Below are 20664 nucleotides of genomic sequence, written 5' to 3' on the forward strand. Positions count from 1 at the left end.
CTGAAAACTGATCTAAAAGGGGTAGAATGTGATATTTTATACAATAAACATGAACCCCGTGATTCTTCATCTTAAGGAATAATGTCTCAACTGTGTCTTGTTATATACACACTGTGCAGATTTGTCCGATATATGTCTGCATAATGGTAACCCTTCAGGTATAAGGGGTAGATGTGCTGTGATGCTTTATGTTCGGTCTTCCAGTTCCACTGTTCTGCAGTCGATGTGGTCCAGAACCATGACTCTTCATCTGGCTTTTAGGCTACTGGCCATCTATAGCTTTAGCTGATCAAATACTGTTGCTGTGGTTTTTGGCTTGCTGGTTGGCTACTAATTACAGCTGAACTGCATTCAGATCCATTTTGTAAAATCATGCTTCTGAAGCAGCAATTGGTTCTTGCTGTTTTTAATGTTTGTGCTCAGGAGGGTGCATGACGCTGGGAGTGGGGAGGCTGTTCAGAAAACAGCCTCTGTGGGTTGTTGTGGTGGTTAGTTTGGTTCTTTTTAAAAAGAAAACAACAAAACACAACAAAAATCCCTAAATTGTTGCTCAGTTATAAAATTTTAACTATTTTCTTTTGGAAAAATACTTAATGTCATGCAGTACTGTAGAAGCAAACCATAAATTTGCATTTTACGCTTCATAGCTGGTTAGAACCCATAAGTTACGTCATGAATGAAGTGAATAGAGTGTTGTTCCTGTAGCTGTGAAGTACCTATAACTGTACCTCTCTACAGGTGAGGGGTTTCATGCAGTCATGCATTGTCCTTTGAAAACAGACAGATCGCTTAGTTTCCAAATGTGATGCAGATAATATACATGGACTTGTTCTGGCTTTCAGCAAGCTGTCTTGGCCTCACTGTCTGCGGTTATTTTTATAACAGTTAAGGTATTGTACCACTTTGTATTTTCTTTCTAAATTGCAGAATCTGCCTGGTTGAAATGAAGTGAAGCAGAAGGCCATGCCTAAGGAATAAAGAAAGAAAGTTATCTTTCCTTTAATGTTTAAGTTAAGAAAACAAACAAATAATAATTTAAATTGAATTAACACTTCAATTTGGTCAATTATTATATGAAATAATAAGATGATTTTTTTTTCCTTTCCTTTCTCTCACCCTCCTCTTACTCCAGATTGATGAGCACAGGTTTTCACTTCAGATTTAGTGAAATGTTTTGGTATGGCTAGTTACAATAGCAGCAAGGGGAATAAAGAGTTTCATTCACAAAGCTGCCAGAAAAGACTGGAAATGGGGAATCTGTTCTGACAAGGGCTCTTGCCTAACTTCAGGGGAACAAGGTTCAACCTCTTCCTCTCCCGTGGAGTGACTGTGGCTATCCAGTTTCCCAAACATTCATGAATGCCTCTTGCGCGAGGCAGTGGGATACACTTGTGGTGGGATTATCCGAGTGCTCTGTGGGAAGACGGGTTTTAGTTGTTGCTCTGGTGGATGTTGCTGCTTCAGAAGCACGAAGTTAAAGAATGGGTCTGTTTAGAAGGGGAAAAAAATAATCTAGCTCAGTGTAACAGTACATCCTCAAAAGTTTTAGAGAGGTGGTTTATATGGACAAGTGACTGTGAGGAGAATAACAGCTGTTTAAAAAAAATGCTGAGTTTTATATTTGGTGTAATGTCAACTGTCATGGAGATATGTATATATATATATATTTTTTTTTTTTTATCATGGTTTGCGCTTTGGTTTAGAGTGCAGCCTTCTGACAAAGCAGGGTGTTAATCACTTGTGGTTTGTTGTGAATGCCGTATTCTGTGATAAAGCCCACAGGAGACTGTTTCCGCTGAGTCTTCTGGGCTGCCTGACTGCTGCTTGCAGGAGGCAGCCAAGAGTGCTGTGAGCCCTGGACCACCCAGGGCCTGTGAATTTCCTTGTGAAAAGCAGTGCTGCTCATTGCTTTTAACATCCCTATCCCATATTGAGCCATGACTCCCCAAGCAGCAGGGCTGCCATTAGCTTTAGATTGTGTAGTGCTACAGAGAGCCCAGGATGCAGCTGTGTTACACATGGAGAGCAATGGTGGATGATGGCGCAGCCTTGATGTGGCCATTGATTGCCTTCAAACAGTAAGCACTTTCTCCTGCTCATATGAAGTGTCCTTGCTGTGCTCTTGCTGCCCTCCCACTTGGATTTAAGAGAAGACTGTGCTAGTTGTCAGGTTTCAGAAAGACCAGGGATCTCTCTACCACCCCTGTTAGCACGTGGTTTCTTTCTGTGTCTTCTAGTAGAGTTGCACATAGCTGTCTGCACCTCAGGTACAGTGAGCCCTTCAGTGTTTACCTGCTACCAGAGTAGTAATGGGGGGGGGTGGGGAGGGAAATTCTATAAATACGTGAACGGCTTTTTTGTAGTATGTGAAGAGCTATATTTAACACTACTGAAATCTGTTCCGTTTCTTCAGTAGCTCTGTGAACTGTTAATTCAGTGTGTGTTTGACGTTCCTCAAGTTTTGCTCACCTCTGGAAAATGAACTTGTTTTTTCTTCCCATTGAAAGACTGAGCTGCTGTGATTGAGTTGGCTTTTACTCTAAAACATATCAACACAGGGAGAAGAAATATATTTTGTTGTAGGCATAATTTCTGTTTTGCCTCAGAAGTACAGAAGTAGCCGTGCTTGCTGAAAAAGACTTGTCAACAAATCTGAGCAGGAAAATTCTGGTAAAGCTACTTCATCTTAGGGTTGCTGTAGTCAAGAACAGCCTTGTGAATTAAATGCTTCTGAATGTATTTTATGCTTTATTTAAAGATGGGGGGGGGGAGGGCATAAGATGACACACACTAAACCCAAAACAAAACAAAAAAACAAACCCCAAGACACACATTTTAAAAGGAACGCCAGGTATATATACCTTCTCTGCTGGCACTGTGCAGGGGAATGTGGCATAGAGTAAGATATTATCTCAAACAGGTGGAGCCACAGTTACGCCATGGATATGCAGCAAAAATATCCAAAACTGACTGTTGCAAGGGGAGACCTTGATTCTGGAGTTTGTCTTGATGTGATGAAATTGATGTTTTTCAGCACTAAAAGTGTTTTGTTTTCCAGCTAGTGTTGGTTGTTAGTGCGTAAGTGTTTTTCATAAATACTGGGTACAGAGAAGCCAAAGGATTTGTTTTTTGATCCCTTAACAAACGACTTAACGTGACGAAGTTTACAAAGTTGCACTGCTTCCCCCTGCTGGAAACAGCTCTCTTCTTCTTGATGTCCTGGAGCACTTTCTTGCTTGCAGAAGCTTGTGGATTTACTGGTGAGTTGATGGGATTCAAGCACATGGAGACAGAAGTCCTGTCTGTCTTAGCAGCCCTTTTTCCACTTTCTTGCTGAAACCTTCCGATGAGAAACAAGGTGTTGGTGCTTAAGCTTTTCTGTGTTCTGTACAATGCCATCGAAGGTGCAGCTCGCTGTGTGGCTTCTAAAAGCACTGGTTTGATTCACACGCCAACTCCCCCCTGATTTCACCCTGGAATCTAACTCAGTTGAAAATAAGGTTCATAAAATCTCAAGGTTAAGGATGATGTATAAATTTAATAGAACTTGAGGAAGGTAAATGTGTTGAGCTCATACAGTAAACAGGATGATTTTTACATGTGATTCTGTTCACAGGTGTGGTGGCTGTCCTCTTCTGTGGAATTACCCAGGCGCATTATACATACAATAATTTGTCAGTTGAATCAAGAAGTCGCACTAAGCAGGCAAGAGTGTCTTCCACCTTTTGTACACTGTATTGCTGTAGTATTCTGTGTATGATTGTTTTTGAAAAGCAGCTTTATTGCTTGGTCGTTAACATGTGACTGTTTTCTCCCTAGCTCTTTGAGGTATTGCACTTCCTGGCAGAGAACTTCATATTTTCTTATATGGGTTTGGCACTGTTTACTTTCCAGAAACACATATTCAGCCCAGTTTTCATCATTGGAGCTTTTGTATCCTTTTTCACTTTGTGTGAGGTTTCTCTTATCTTATGTGCCTGAAAAGTAGTGGTGTCTGTTGGCTTTACCAAATAGAGGATAGCGGCTGACCTGAGTTCCCCTCATGTCTTGCAGGTACAAGAATTTTGAAAACAATCTTTGGTTACCCCTTACATCAAATCCCTAAGGCCTCTGCGCCACACAGTTGTTGGCTCTGTAGCTGAGCAAGTGCTAGAAGTCGTATAATTTTGGCAGATAAATAAATGAATGCGCTTTACTGTGTGACTTGGCTTATTGACAGTCAGCAGTGCTTGTGTTGCTCTTGTGTTTGAACTTCAGGGACCTAGAAAGGATTCATTTTTTCTCTTCACTTCCAACGATCCCTTAAAGAAAGCATAAAACCTGAAGTAAATAAAGAGAATCATGGGCAAAAAAAATGTTTTTGAGCAGTGCCCCCAAGGCAGAGGTCAAGTTCTCAGGTGATGGGAGGAGGAAGGAACTGAGCTGTGGTGCAAACCATGACATGAAGGGTACACGCTGCTGAAAGGTGCTGGTGTTGGAGGTGGGTATCCAGTTCCCATTGTCCCTGGCTGACTTAGTACCTGGCTCTTGAATTCCTCAGAACTGAACATTTTTGTGTAAGTCACACTCATGTAAGCTGGGAATCACTAGATTCCTCTCTGCACCCCACCCCTGTTGAAATAGCTTATGTACCTATTTCTTCACTATATTCCTGGCTGATTGGAAATTCAGGGCAATTAAAAGTGTGCATGAAGCAGTAGGAACTAGTCTTCCAGTCTTGATTTCTCTCTGCCTGCTGCGGGAGTAATGGTATCAGCAATGAGATAAAACCTAGTGAAAGGGCATATAAAGATAGCCTAATCCAGAACGTATTTCTTTTCTCTCCTTTTTTCCACTGTTTGCTCTCATCTCTGTACTGCTTCTAGGGATTTATCACATTTGTCTTTATTTTCTTTTGGCCATTTACTTTTTTCTGAAACAGTAATACATTTTCTCCTGTGTCTCCTCATGTCCGTTCTTCTGACCTAAAAAATGCTCCAGAGCCCTGCAGCCATCGGATAAAGATGTGAACAGAATAGTTGCGTCTGATATACTAAACGTAGTAATTTTTCATCTTTGCTGTTGCCTTCTGTCTCAGGTTATGCTATCTCTTGGGTTTGTTTTCAGTATTTATTTTGTTCCTTTCTCTTCCTACCCACCTACCTTGTATTACATTTTTCACATCTTTTTCTACCACTGCGCTTAACCTCTGTTGCTTCTTGAGTGCTCCTCTACCTTTGTGAGGAGGGCAGCTAGTACTAGCATCCACGTTTTGCTGCAACAGCTACTGTCCCCTTTGAGTTAACACCTTGTGGGAGTGAAATGTAGAGGCATCGTTAGCTGTTGAAAGGTTGGACTGCAAAAGCAGGGCTAAAGCCTCAGTATCGTTGACAAAATCCTAGCCATTATTCCTACATACATTGGTCGTGATGGCTTCTGATGTCCGATTTCTGCAGTCCTCAAAAGGACTGCTGCAAAAGTTGTTTGGAATAATTACATGAAGCTTTTTGTACAAAGTGATGATCAAGATCTTATTTTCTTAGAGACACAATTTCTTGCTGACAGTATTGCTTTACATTAGCTATGGCAACAACCCAGTGGTGTCTAGAGCTCTTATGTGGTTTTATTTCTTTTCCATAAGAGAGCTGTTTCATTCTTCTAACGTTGTTATCCCAGCAGCAAGTGATCAGTGTTTGGTGGGCTTCTGGTTGTGTCGGTGTTTTATAGGATTTCAACACATCACTCTAGTTTGTCCCAAAGTGTTCCTTAGATGGTGGAGGGTGTATTCAGCTTTCTGCTTCTTCACTGGAGCCGCTGGATGTTTTATACCACAGTAAGGGAGGGAATGAGCTTACCACCTACTGTCATGAATTTCTGCAATACTCTTTTACTACTCTCTTTGAACTTCATTCTAGTGCTGACAAGTGGCTTTTGGATTTATCATCTTAGTAACTGTTCTCTTAAGTGCTTGCCAGCCAGTAGGAGATTTTGCCTCTGCAGGAGCCGTAATGGAGTGGCCACTTGCTGGTCTTCTGTTGGTTTTCCTTCTGTACATAGGACCGCATTTCTGTTGGTCTGAAACACATAATCGAATGGTGGTGCTGATAGTTGTTTAAAGTGTGAATTTTTAAAGTAAAGTCTTCATTTGTACAACTGGTAATTTTAATACTAGGTATAATTTCACTGTGCATTAAAAACTTGGTTATATTAGTTGAAATTTGCATTCTGTGGAATGAGTTCTGTGTGCACATAACTGATGAAAGTCTGTTTTATATAGACAGAGATAACAAGAACACTTGATATCATGATGTAAACCTCTCACTAAAACAGAAGCTTTGTGTTAGAGCTGGGTACCCAAGAGTGCATATCTCAGGACAGTGAAATCCTTAACCCTCAGCTGTGAACAGATTGCAATCTTTTTGGGCAGAGCTGCACACATCTACCCTCTCTCCTTCTTGTTGAATCTGGGCAGAAGGCATAAGATCAGCTGGAACTTTCAGCACATGATGATGTTTTCAGGTAAAAGCAAAAATGTTTGCTAAAGCGAAAAATCTTATTTTTTTAACTCATAAGCAATTTGTAGTACTACCTTCTGCTTTTATAATCCACATCGGTGCATCCTGAATAGAAGGCTTAATGGTTCTTGCAGCATGCCATCATGTATCTTTCAACATTTACAGAAAGTGTGTCATGTCTGGGAAGAGTGACATCTTGAAATGCCAGCTGATGGCAGTAAGCAGTCACCTCATGTTGGGAATAGGGTATTTTCATTTGAAGTGCATCTGAAGGGGATGGGGGATTTGGGATGTATCTCTTCCAGAAGGTTATTTGTAGCTGAGATGATGTACATGCTTGTTGTGGTTTAACCTGGCAGGCAGCTAAACACCACAGAGCCCTTCACTCCTTCCCCACCTGCAGTGGGAGCAGGGAGAGAATCAGAAGAGCAAGAGTAAGAAAACTCATGGGTTGAGAGAAAGACAGTTTAATGGGACAGAAAAGGAAGGGAAAATAACAATAGAATATACAAAACAAGTGATGCACAATGCAGTTGCTCACTGCCTGCTGACCGATGCCCAGCCCATCCCCGAGCAGTGATTGCTGCCTCCTGGCCAACTCCCCCCAGTTTATATACTGGGCGTGATGCCATACGGTATGGAACAGCCCTGTGGCCAGTTGGGGCCAGCCCCCCTGGCTGTGCCCCCTCCCAGCTTCTTGTGCACCTGGCAGAGCATGGGAAGCTGAAAAGTCCTTGACTGGTGTAAGCACTGCTCAGCAACAACTAAAACATCAGTGTGTTATCAATATTATTCTAAATCCAAAACACAGCACTGTGCCAGCTACTAGGAAGAAAATTAACTCTATCCCAGCTGAAACCAGGACAGCATTGTGCAGAAACTGATGTCTGCTGAGAAAATCAAGGTGTATTTATGGGTGCCCTCTCCCACTTAGTTGGAGAAAGCAGAATATTTGACTTAGACTCCTTTACGATTTCTGTCACACAGATAACTGTTTAAGTTTGTCATTTAAAGCAAATCATGGAGTGTGTTTGTGTGTCTAAACGTGTGCATCCTCAAAAAGTGCCAGGGATGCCTCTGTATGCAAGAGGGTGTAAAGAAGAGGGAGCCAGGCTCTTTTCAGTGGTGCCCAGTGACAGGACCAGAGGCAGGGGGCACAAACTGAAACACAGGAGGTTGCCTCCGAATGTCAGGGAACACTTTTTACTGTGTCCAAGCACTGGCACAGGTTGCCCAGAGAGGTTGTGCCGTCTCCATCCTTGGAGATATTCAAAAGCCATCTGGACGTGGTCCTGGGCAACCTACTCCAGGTGACCCTGCTTGAGCAGGGGAGTTGGACCAGATGACTTCTAGAAGTCCCTTCCAACCTTAACCATCCTGTGATTCCCCCACTAAAGAAGTCTGCAGATGGCCAAATGCCATGGCTTGTCCTTGCTAGTGGAGTTGCATAATTGGCAGGGGAGTCAGGGGGAATGTAGTCTGCCTGTGAACATGTTATTAACTAGAATATTTTTCCAGCTGATAACAATTTCATATCAAGAACTTATGCTTCGGTTATGGAATCAACTGGAAAAGTGTGTATTTTCATTTGGATTCAGGGAGCTGCTTGATTTCCACAATACACTTTGCTGTTGCCTGCAACTTGTTTGTTTCTGCATTTCTTCCCTGTTAGTGTCTGGAAATATTTACACCTTTTCTCAGCACTTGTGGATTCTATAAGTTACAGAAAACTACCAGGGCAAATTATGTTCTAAATCATCCGAGGGCATAATTTATCAGGAAAACTGAGGGAATTAACACCTGCCGGAGCCCAGTGCTTTCTGCCTGACACTTTGCCTGTGTGGCAGGGAGGGAGCAAGGAAAGATGCTGTGTTATACATAGGCACGGTTGCGCTTCTGAAGCTCTGCTGTTTCATTCTTTTGCATAGGTCTCAGGGGAGCCATGGCGTTTGCTCTGGCTATACGAGATACTGCTACCTACTCACATCAAATGATGTTCTCAACAACTCTCCTCATCGTCTTTTTCACTGTGTGGATTGTTGGTGGAGGTACAACTCCCATGCTGTCATGGCTGAACATCAGGTCAGTATGCAACTGTATGCTGGGGAAACTTCACTTTTCAAGTGGCAACTGTGCTAATCAGGCATTGACCTACAGAACTTGCTTGGTGCTTGCTAGAGGTGTTCTAGGTATTTAGAACATTATGTTTCATAGAGGAAGGTGCTAGTGCAGGCTGGTGAAGCAAATGTACTGATGCTGCTGGGATTCAGCCTAAAGCTCTCTGATGCTCTGCAAGTAGGTATCGAGGTCCTTGTCAGCCCAGAAGGATATGGAATAGTGTTGCCTGATACAGCAGCCCCTATATTGAAAAGAAAGAATTAATCTGTCTAATCCCATATAAACTTCTCTTCATACTAAGACATTTCCCTGTCTTTTGGCTCTCGGTAATGGACCTGTTATGTTTTTTAAGTTAAATAGAGTCTTTAGTGGGTGGTGCTAAACTGAATGCACTTTAAACATCTACCCAAAGAAACCTGATGTTATCTAAACAACTGCAATAAATGGGATCCTGCTAGTCTTCTGGGCGTGTTTCCTCCTGTTTTGAGGAGACCTGTGAAAATGGTAAGTAGCATGATTATAGACATTTGTCTGTAAATCCTGGCCAATACTTAGTACTTTCAGGCTGCAAGTACATTCATGTTTGAAGATACTCATCAACAGAAGTGCTAGAGAATCGTGAATCAGTCATTGTTAAAGACTGCATATGGTACCATTCTGTGGAATATTTGGCAGTTGGGGGGATGAAGGTAAACAGAGTGAAATTAAAACAATACATGCTATACAAACCCTTCAATGTGTTTTTCACGTGTAAATTATTTGTGTTCTTTGGCACTTGAAAGCTTACTTTGTCTTGCTTTCTAATTGAGTTAACTAGGATTTGTATCTCATTGTCTTGTGATAGGATAGGAAAAAACAATCTCGGGTAAAACCAGTTTCAGTCTTTGGAAGAACTGATCGTTCTTAGGGACTGGTGCTGCTTTTGGAAAACTTAAGTGAACTGCTCGTGGCAATAGATAGCAGGTGCTTTCTAGGTTGGCAAAAAAAAAAAATGGGTAGGACTCCCAGAAACACTTGTGAACTCTTCTCATTGAAAGTAGCATGCTTCCAGTCAGAGACAGGCATTGCAGCAGTGATTTACAGTATCTTAGCTCTGACTAACAGCAAACATTGGGAAATCATTATTTCCTTTTTTTGGTGCTAAATGAATCCATTTCTGTCCTTTAAAACTGTCTTTAAATGCAAGTTCCAGCTGTTTGGCTAGCACACCAGAAAGAAGCATCACTTCCGTATAGTCAGGCTCTCCGAAGGCTGTGTTGCTAACAAGAGGTAATGCAACACCTGGTGGGAAGTCAACAACAAAAACAATTCCAGTGCAGTTGTGTCATTAACGATTGTGAGATACAACATAACGATATTTCTGAGCCCAGCCGGACTGGTTTCTGTTCCCACATGAGAGCTATGTAGCGACTTTAAAAAGGTACCTGGAATAGGTGCCATGTGCAGCTGTCCATTTGGCACCTCTGACAACAGGAGGAGATCTCTGTCTGATGGTGATATATAAGGAACAACTGTACTAATACACCCCCACAAGCAGGGCAGGCACAGTGTATGCATAACCGGCAGTGTGCATAGACTGTCCAAGGCATGGGGTACAAGGGAGCGGGAGATGAGTTCTGGCCAGCAGTATGCAGGTAAGAATGCTGCTTGCAGTCTGCTTGCAATGGCTGAGCAAAGTCTGCCAAGATCTGCCTGCAGCCTCTGCAGTGGCCAGTGTGACGATATCCCCTGTCTGATCTCCACTTGAGTGGATTCCAAAGCATCTTCCAAAGCATGGCTGCAACCAGGTCAACAAAACTGACTCTAACAGCTCTCACCATAGGTGCTGGCATCCTGAGCCTTCTGCCCTGCTGCTTGCACCTCTTTTGTTGAGGGAGCATAGCTGAAGATTTCCTTCAAACCTTGTCATCTAGCAAGGGACAGGATGTGCTGCTGAACAACTAAGTGAAGAGGAATTGTGTTCAGTCTGCCTGTATCAGAAGGCACCTTCTGAGTGCAGTCAACCATTCTCTCTGCCACGGGGCTCCTTCAGTTGTCAGCAGTAGGACAGGACTGAGTTCTAACATGTGGCCCCAGCTCCTGGCCAACTGGAAACTAGTTCTGAGGTAGCAGCTTCTTATTTTTTTTTCCCCTTTTCTTTCCTCTCCATCGAGCCGAGGAAGCAGTTTGTGCAAGCATCCAAGCATATGCACTTACTCTTGTAGCAGGACTAATCTGGTTCAGCAATGAGAGTCCCTGAGCCTGGCTGATGGGTTGTTCCTGAAGGGAGCAAGGGCTAACACCGTGTCCATTCCAGGCTTGCCCTTTGGTTAGGCTATACTTGCAAAAATCATTGATGTGTCCAACAAGGCAGAACAGCTGGAAAGGCGATGATACCATTCCTAGAGGAGCAGCTGACAAAAAGCAGTTGGTCGAACCATAGTTTTGAGTGTTTAGCTGTAGGAGATTTACCCACCCTTGCTAGTAAGCAGTAATTTTAACTGCCATTTGTTTGGCATGGTTGACAGGAAATAAATGGTTAACTTCCCTATTAAGGGAAGGATATCATGTAAATAAGGGAACTCTACATAGGCAGTATTTTAGAGAACTGCATGGGTCTGCCTACAGCTGCCTTGATAGGCACTGCTCTATTAGTGATGGAGACCGCGCTTTTTGAGACCACATGAAATCAGATTTGTGCCAGGAGGTGGCAGCCGTGTGCAGCTGATCGAGAATTAGAAACTGCTGAAGTACTCTCTGTGATAGAGCCCTTCTTTCTGCTGAAAAGCACGAAGTCCTGTCTGACCTTGCAGATTTAAGAAAGGGACAAATTAGTTTCCAGCTGAATTTTAGAAATATGCTGCTTTTCTCTTTTCCATCCCTTTCTACCCAGTGGAAGAGGTAGGCGGGAGGAGATGAAGATGAGATGCTGTCCCAGTGCCTCGCTCAGCAGCACTGTGTATAGTGCTGTGCAGTGGGTCACTTGTCCCCGGGGTGGCCTGGGATGCTTTCTGAGCCTTGGCACTTGGCCGTTAGGTTAGATTGCAAGAGGCTGGAAATAAGTAGTGCTCCCATACAGGAGTATTTGGCAGAAAAGAGGTTAAAAGAAAAAAGGTGGTTTGCTTCCTAGATTAAGTGAAGAGACGTAGGAAACTAATGCCATTTGTGTGTTGGACTTAAATGTCAGGATTTGCGTGGACTCCTAAAAGTCCGGCTCTGGTGTGAAGTTCACACCAGTTGTATCCTGGTTGACTTTGGCCTTTGTGGAAGGAAAGACGGAAAGCCAGTCAGCCATTACAAAGTCCTCATGAAGTAGTTGGCCTTGCTGCAGTGTGGAGGTGAGGAGAAGACAACGGCCTGCTTCAGTGAAGAGTCAACCAAGCTGACTGACCCTTTAGGCTGGTTTAGCTTGCCTGCTGATTGTGTGGCAGAATGGTGTTACTGTACTCCTGTGGGTAGTGGTCTGCCCATCAGTGGGGTTTCTGGGTGGCCCTGTCAATAGTTCCTGTGGGCTGTGGTGGGCTGAGCTGCGTCCCCAGGAACTGCAGGCACGTGTCTGTTGTACTGGGCAAGTCAGAGGAGCTGAGACAGGCATCAACACCAAAGGGTCTTATTTAAGGTTGTACCTGCATGATTTAAGTGGAACAGTACTAGAGAGCTGACTTCAGCCAAGATTTTCAGCCTGGCTTGATACCACTACGTTCACGGGGAGGCAGTTGTGTGCACACATGGGGCGATGCCTACACAAGGATCCAGAATCGCTTTGTTGTGGCTCAGAGGCACATGCCTCTGGCCACACCATTAATTGCATAGCAACTGCGATGCGTGCTTTGTTCTTTACTTCTGGTGGTCTCTTCTCTCCCATGATGTGAAATGTATTAAAAGTAGGTGAGGGATAGACAGGCAAATATGAAAATTAAGTTTTGATAAAGTAAAAAGCAGTATAAGGAGGAAAATAGGCAAAAATGCCCTCTGCCTCCCCTTGCTCTGTTCTGAATATCTCAATCAGAAGACCGGGTATCTTTCCAGATAGGGTATGTTACCAGTGTACCAGGGTCCACTGATCAGGCTTAAATGTACAGCTAAGCAGAAGACCTACGGTTTGTAGCAGATTTAACTTTACTTTACTGCTTAATTGGTTGGGAACATGAGGTAATGACAGCAAAATCCAAGTAAAAAATAGTGGGATCTTTAGATGCTTTTGGTTTCTGCCACTTGGTGCTAAGCAAGTTAAAAATTAACGCCAGAAACTGGAGTTAAAGCCATGATGTTATGTGTTTGAATTTCTTGGCTGTCTATCAGTGAGACGTATCCAAGCATGAGAGTGGTAAACAGTTACTTTTATAGTAGTAGATTTTTTTTTCTTAGAACCTACAGCATGACTTGGATATTAAAAATGTAGTCTCATCCTTTGAGACTAGAACAAAGGAACAGTTTCCTGCCTGAAGTTTTAACAATTTCAGCAAACTTGAGAGCCCTGTAAATCAAAACCACTGGCAAAGTTCCTCTTTTCAGAAAAGTAGCTGACTTATCGTTTCATTTATCTGTCACAGGAAAAAAGGGAACTCCTAGCATTTGTATTGCAAAATAATGTTTTCTCCATTTTTCATTAGAGGTTATTGACCTGATTCTTTTCATGTTGAATGAAGCAACATGTAGATTAATGCCTTCCTCTTCTTCATAATCTGCTTCAAATGAGGAAGTTTGTTTATTTTAATGAAGTAATTTCAGTTATACTTAGCAACCTTTTTCTAAATCTTAAAGCATTATAGCTTTCAATTTAAAATGTTTTAAGTATCTTTCTACTGTAAAAGTTAAAGGCTGCACAGACAATGTCAACTTAGATATTTACTGCCTTATGTCTGACTTTGCAAATACAATCTTTTTAAGTTTTCTGTTTAGTGATTTTTTTAAATTTTTTTTTTCTTTAAATGAGCAAATTGAAAAAAATCTGGAAACACTAACGCTCACACAGCTGCTATGTGAACTACCTAACTCTCTGGGATGGTGGTAAAACTGACAGCTTGGTGGCAGTCTCAGGTTATACTCTATTGTATTACCCGGGGTGGTCCAACAATAAAATGTGCATTTCTTAAATACCATGCCTCAGCGTGCTGCGATGGCAAGAGGCGAGTGTTGATGCTGGGATCCAGCCTTCTGTTATGTTCTGGACTGGAGTGGGGGATGTCTGACAGGAGGTTACACCCTTCTGTTTTGCAGCCTGTTTCCATCGTTGTAGAACTTGGATCCTTCGCTGCCTTCTAGCTGTTCTCTGCTGCCCTTGAAGGGCAGATGCACAGACACAGGTGCTGTCCCTCGCCCTCCGTTGTGGGCTTTTTCCTGTCACCATATCTTCTTCTGCACTGTTTTCTCCAGTCGTCTTTCCCTATCTAGTATCTCCCGCCTTCCTCCTTCTTTCCCAATCTCCTGTCATCAATCTTGCATCTTTCTTAATGGAGGTGCAGTGCAGCCACCGAACCTTCAGCCTCACCCCTCTGGGTTTTTCCCTTGGTAGGAAAGAAGTTGCCTTCTCTTTTGGATGTCTGGAAGTAAGCATGGGAGATGCTTCTTTATCTCTGTTCTTGTGCTCTGAAATATAGCAATTCACACCAGAGAGAAGTGTGGGGAAGGCTCAGACCCTGTAGGAGCTGGGTTGAGATACGTCTAGAGCACATGGGTGATATGGGTTTAACTGCCAAGCTCTGGCAAGCCTCAGTAGGCAGTTTCAGGAGTCATTATCTTGGTTAAGCCAAGTAAAGGAGTACCCAAAGGCACCCTAAAACCAACCTGAAACAACTTTTCAAAATTCAAGGTTGTTGGGTTTTTTTAGTGATTAGGTTTTATTTTTTTTACACAGGGTGGGAATTATCTTCCTCAGCCATCTTCTGAGAAACAGTTGAACTCTTCCAAAATAGCTAAAATTTTCCAAAAATGCTGCACTCATTACAGACATCTGGGAAAACGTCCGTATACTAACTTGGCAAAGACACAGCAAAGAGAAAGAAGTCATAGAAGGGAAGTTATTGAGCAGTTTTTAATTTTAGCTTTTGCTGCGTATGCAGAGCTGTCTCAGTGTTGGCCTTTCGGAGCAGAGTGCTCTGACCTGGAGTATATGTCAGTACTGGAGAAGAACTATTGAACCACAAATCCAAAACAAATCTATCCGAAGTCTGGTATTTGCCTTGGCCTTCAAGGATTAGATGAGTATGTGGTGTTCGTAGCACAAGCTATGGCCTTAAACATTTAGTTCATCGAGATGGGAGCCTGCAATCAGGATGTGTACACCTGCTCTTTGTAAAGTGAGGCCTCTGTGCATTTCTGATCATCTGGGTTTTTATTTCACATAAGCAATACATAGTTCATGTAGCATGCCTGTATGGAAAAATGGGGCAGGGGGAAACACAAGTTGCTAAGGAATTTACATGGAAACTACTAGAAACCAAACATGCTTTCACTTGTATTTTTCTTTTTTTAAGTATAATTGAAAAAGGTAAAGAAATGAGTAAAAGCACACTCTGCTGTGACTGGAGATTTATTATGTTGAAGATGGTTAGTTAAACCAACTGAGTGATTTAGTACATTTTGCCAGTTGTATTGGACTGCTCTGAAACTAGGCAGTATTGATGGCCTCTGTCATGACTTACTCTAATGACTTTTCTCTTCTAGACCATGCGCAGGTCCGAAGTGGTAGGAATTGTTTTAGGTTGGGTCTGTCTCTGTGTAGCAGCTCTCTTGAGAGCTATTGAATCCACTTTTCTAGGGAAGGTAGCCTGTCATGAATACAGGTGTTTTACCAGCCTGAATCTGAAAGAATGAAGAGCATTACTGGACATCTCAATCATAAAGTGCTGCTGTTGATAATTTTTATGATTTTTGTCACTTTCCCATTGTTCTGTCATTCTTATTCTTGTATGCTTTATCTTTTTTGATTGGGTAGGCTTTTTTGTTGGTTTATTTTGTTTTGCTAGGGAGCTCTGTAAAGCTACCATCTCATGAACATTTTGTTACTCACATTGCATTCTTGTACTGTACCAGAGTTGATGACCATGTTCCATCGGTGGAAGAGATGAGTGAAAGCCGCTGGCTGTATTTCAGGTGACACTGTGCTTTCCTTTATACCAAATTAACCTGGTGCTTGGCTTTCTTCATCTTTATAACACTAAGCGTGTGCTCTTTTTCTATACTATGGCATGCTGCTGCTGCTTCTCCTTCTCTGCAGAGTGCCATAGGCGTTCCTCAGTTCTGAGTCTGTTCTCTTCTTTTGAGCTGGGAGAGTGTGGATCACTCATCATGTCTTTAGCTTAAAAAAAACCAACAAAACACACAAAACACCACATCCTTTAACTCTTGTGTATGGGTAATTAATGAAGAAAAATTAGTGTCTCTGGCCTGGGAAGACTTGAAAGCTGATAAATCATGGATGCGATCCTATGATCCTTAATCACACAGGTATTCTTAAGTATTCCTTGGGGTTATTTCATACAACTGTTCAGGTTGACAAGGTGACCCGCTTAGTGGATGAGGGGAAGGCTGTGGATGTTGTCTACTTGGACTTTAGTAAGGCCTTTGACACTGTCTTCCACAGCATTCTCCTGGAGAAGCTGGCTGCACACGGCTTGGATGGGTGCCCTCTACGCTGGGTTATAAACTGGCTGGACGGCTGAGCCCAGAGAGTGGTGGTGAATGGAGTCAACTCCAATTGGTGGCCGGTCACGAGTGGTGTTCCCCAGGGCTCAGTACTGGGGCCGGTCCTGTTCAATATCTTCATTGATGATCTGGATGAGGGGATCGAGTGCACCCTCAGTGAGTTTTCAGATGACACCAAGTTGGGTGGAAGTGTTGATCTGCTGGAGGGCAGGAAGGCCCTGCAGAGGGACCTGGACAAGCTGGATCGCTGGGCCGGGGCCAACTGTATGAGATTCAACAAGGCTCAGTGCTGGGTCCTGCACTTGGGTCACAACAACCCCATGCAACGCTACAGGCTGGGGGAGGAGTGGCTGGAGAGCTGCCTGGCAGAAAAGGACCTGGGGGTGTTGGTCGACAGCCGCCTGAACATGAGCCAGCAGTGTGCTCAGGTGGCCAAGAGGGCCAATGGCATCCTGGCTTGTATCAGGAATAGCGTGGCCAGCAGGACTAGGGAGGTGATAGTGCCCCTGTACTTGGCACTGGTGAGGCCGCACCTCAAGTACTGTGTTCAGTTTTGGGCCCCTCACTACAAGAAGGACACTGAGGTGCTGGAGCGTGTCCAGAGGAGGGCAACAAAGCTGGTGAAGGGTCTGGAGCACATGTCTTATCAAGGAGCTGCTGAGGGAACTGGGGTTATTTAGTCTGGAGAAGAGGAGGCTGAGGGGAGACCTTATTGCTCCCTACAACTACCTGAAAGCAGGTTGTAGCGAGGTGGGGGTCAGTCTCTTCTCCCTAGTAACAAGGGACAGGATGAGAGGAAATGGCCTCAAGCTGGGCCAGGGAAAGTTTAGGTTGGATATTAGGAAAAACTTCTTCACCGAAAGGGTAGTCAGGCATTGGAACAGGCTGCCCAGGGAAGTGGTTGAGTCTCCATCCCTGGAGGTATTTAAAAGACGGGTAGACGTGGTGCTTGAGGACATGATTTAGTGGTGGAGTTAGCAGTGCTAAGTTAACTGTTGGACTCGATGATCTTAAGGGTCTTTTCCAACTGAAATGATTCTATGATTCTAGATTGGAAGGGACTTCATACATGATTTAGCCCAGCCTCTGTGGGGTTATATTTTAAAAACTGAGGGTTATCACATTGCTTTATAGGAAGATGCTAAAAAAAAGTGGACATAAACCAGAATCCTAGTCTTCTCTAGTTGATGGTTTCTAGAACTGATACATGGATAGAGAAAGAAGGGAAGAAAAAAAAATGTATAGGAGAGTGTATATTTGTATGCACGTGTGTGTATATATATAACTATATACAGAGTATTTATATAAAGAAAACTCTTTGGCGTGGGGCAATGGTAAATTTTTCATGTATTCTGTCACACTTGAAGGTTCCCAGCCAACTACTAAATTTGCCAGAGATGCAGTACGTTAGCTTGCACAGAGAATTTGAGAACTATTACAGTCAGTCTCGGTTGTTGCCACACTAATTACATATGCTAGAACGTAATAAAGCCTGGTATTTTGGTAACTTGTCATCTATGTGTTGTAGGGCCTTGGAAAGGTTTTTGATGTGTAAGAAGAAATGGTTCCACCCATTTTAAAATTACATAGTGGGGAACTTGAAGTAGTTCTATCTGCTTTTTCTACTATTCTTTTCCATACACTTAGTTTCTACATTTTGTGTGTCAACCATTTTCTACCACACTGCTTATATTACTGAATTATACATAGGCTTAGTGTTTGAGGGATCAAATCTGAGTAAGTGCTCTCCTACATGTGATGCTGAAGTTCTAGCTGGAACTAAGGACCAAGAAGGTCAGGAGTCAGTTAGGAGCAGAAACACAGTGCTTTGGTATTGGGCATTAGGAGCTCAATGGTAGTCCCTTTGCTATTACAGAGTTCTTAAAGTGTGAAAAGCCTTTTATGCCTTAAAAACAAAAAAAATATTTTTATTAGGGAGGAGTGAAGAAATACACTTAAATTGGATTTTTGCTATAGCATACTCTTGTCTACAGATTCTAGTAAACTTCCTAAAGCAGAAATAAAGATGGCTGAACTTTATGTACTAATAACTGTCTGTACTGAAGTATTAACGTATCTATCAAATACCAAATTGATGCCAATGGGGCACATAGATGAGTTTTTCACCAGTTTGGGGACATATATGCAGTGTTACAGCTGAAAGACTGCTCATTTTCTTCATCTGACATCTGCTTTTTAAGAGTTACATATTTGAATTGGTATCGTACATGCGCGGGGAATCCACACGCAACTGCTGCAATGGGCTTTTCAGAAAGGGTAGAGGGGAAAACAAAGATGCTTGCTGGCATCTGCACTGCCCTGGCCTTGGCTGTCCCACAGCCTATGGGGCCCCCAGTCCTCCTCACGCAGTCTGTGCCTCTTCAGCAAAACACTGTTTTCAACCAGAGCTTGCTTGCTTGCCCGCCTTTCTGCTAGGGGGTTTGAGCAAAACACCACAGTCATTAGCGAGGCTACCCATTCTGTGCCACTGCTCTCTGAGAGGGGATCTGCATAAATCAAACCAGTAACAATTTTTCTTAATTTAAAAACTGGTTAAATAAATGAGAACTGATACTGGCCTTTACAGCATATTTAAATTACAGAAAGCTTTTTAAATGTACTTAAGGATGTGAGATGGATTTTTTTCTTTTAACCGCCAGGAAAAAAAATAGGTTGAAGACATACATGCATCAGCTTTACTTGTGCTTTTAATTACGGAAGTAGTTAAGTAAGGACAAAGTAACTACATGTTTTCTGTGCTTTACTCTAAAGGAGGTTGGGAAAGACTTGACTGGTTTTGGTATTGTTTTGTTTCATGTGATAAAGACAAAACTTTCTTAGAAATTTGGGGGCAGGGCCTGCAAAAACGTGATGCTTGTCATGAAACCAGGGTCTATATACTGTGAAAGAGGCAGACTTGCTACAAAAAAAAAGCTTCCTATACAATTCATGCTAGAGTAGAGGATAAGAGACACAGGATGCTGGTTGAAAGATACAAAAAAATAGTAATGGGAATTCAGAATAGTAATGTATTTTGTGTTAATCTGTGAACTGAGGAACACACTTTGAAACATGAACTTAAAAAAAAAGTGATTTATAGAAAAGAGTTATTTAGAAATGCTCAAAATATAAATTCACCTGAAGAATAACTTTGAAAAAAAAAAAAGTAAAATGGACAAGTCTATGTCGATGTACTATTTCAATATTGAAAGAAATCTCTGTAGTAAGAATTTTTTTTTTCCTAAAAGTTGACCCATTTTAATATAGAAAAGTGCTCTCTTCCTCTTCAGCACAACAGTGAACCCAAATACTTGGCCTGTGGTGTACTGTGACTTTTCACTCAACAGTATGGTCATCCCGCTTCGGTCTTCCACTAAGCCCCCTTCCCCTGCCTAAGGGCAGTTAAAATCCCCCAAACAAATGCACAACCTTGTAAGTCAAGTAAAAGCTGAGACATTCTGAATTGTTTGGTTTTCTTATGTACTGTGAAGTGAATGGGCAGCCCACTGAGTTGAAACTATTTAGGGAATGCAAGCTATGTTCATCTTCTGGAACGAGCTTCTTGAGCTCCTTCTTCATATTGCCAGCTGCACGGCTAACATGAGTGTAGTTGCTGTGCATAGTGTGTTGAACCTCCGCAGTGTGCAGATGGAGTCTGGAAAGCCACAGATCTTTTTATTTTTATGTGTATTTATAAAGGAATGCACAATCTTACATATATTGCCGTACAGAGCGAGTTTCCTGACATTGCTTGTCAGCTTTCTGCATGAGGCTTCATTAGGTAACTTGTTTGTCTGCAGAAAACCCTTCTTGCCATGTCTTCATTGCTTAGTGATAGCCTAAGCAGTAACATCTAAGCTCTGGTAACCTTTCAGAGCTCTTGTGTGGGGGGTTTTATTTTAGCATGTATTACAATCCAGTACCCAACCTGTTTGTCCAGTGTCCCCTTAAACTGGTGAAGCTTTTTAGTCTGGAGGCTGGTCATTGCCAATGAATTCCCAGGCCAAATGTGCCTAGGGGTTAAGATGACTCTGTATGTGGAAAAAGGAAGTGATAAGGCAAGAAAAGAGACTCAGGAAAAAATCCAAGCAGAGGACTGAGTCAGCACTAGCTCTATATGAGGCTGCTGCAGGCTGTCTTAGAGGGATCTTCTGGAGTTTCTCTGAACTACATTGTCATGTGAGGCCTTGGATTGATTGGCCGTGAGTCCACAAGGATGACTTAAAACTTCAGTTCAATGCCTACTTTTCTTCTTCTATTGTTCTATTAGAAAGTGCTGCCCTGGAAGTTATTCGAAGGTGTTGCCTTTTAGTTTAATCCATGCCATCTCCTGTGCCTGAAGGTAAATCATGTCTGGATCACTGCTTGCATTACGCAAGCACATGTCCCTGGGACACGCAGATGATATAGTCTTACCAGCAAGGTT

The 20664-nt window shown here is 42.6% G+C and overlaps 1 protein-coding gene across 1 annotated transcript in view; it reads left to right on the forward strand.

Moving 5' to 3' along the window:
* SLC9A7 (solute carrier family 9 member A7) overlaps positions 1-20664 on the forward strand; it is a 77853-nt gene that overhangs the window by 41513 nt on the left and 15676 nt on the right. The window contains exons 8-13 of the mRNA XM_087758180.1: positions 3155-3260; positions 3617-3705; positions 3820-3933; positions 6387-6498; positions 8423-8576; positions 15627-15686. Coding sequence (XP_087614306.1) covers positions 3155-3260; positions 3617-3705; positions 3820-3933; positions 6387-6498; positions 8423-8576; positions 15627-15686 — 635 coding nt within the window. The remainder of the gene's footprint in view (positions 1-3154; positions 3261-3616; positions 3706-3819; positions 3934-6386; positions 6499-8422; positions 8577-15626; positions 15687-20664) is intronic.

The sequence above is a fragment of the Nipponia nippon genome, unplaced genomic scaffold, assembly GCF_047370975.1.
Source record: "Nipponia nippon isolate SJK-2023a ecotype South Korea unplaced genomic scaffold, ASM4737097v1 scaffold_2, whole genome shotgun sequence".
NCBI lineage: Eukaryota > Metazoa > Chordata > Aves > Pelecaniformes > Threskiornithidae > Nipponia > Nipponia nippon.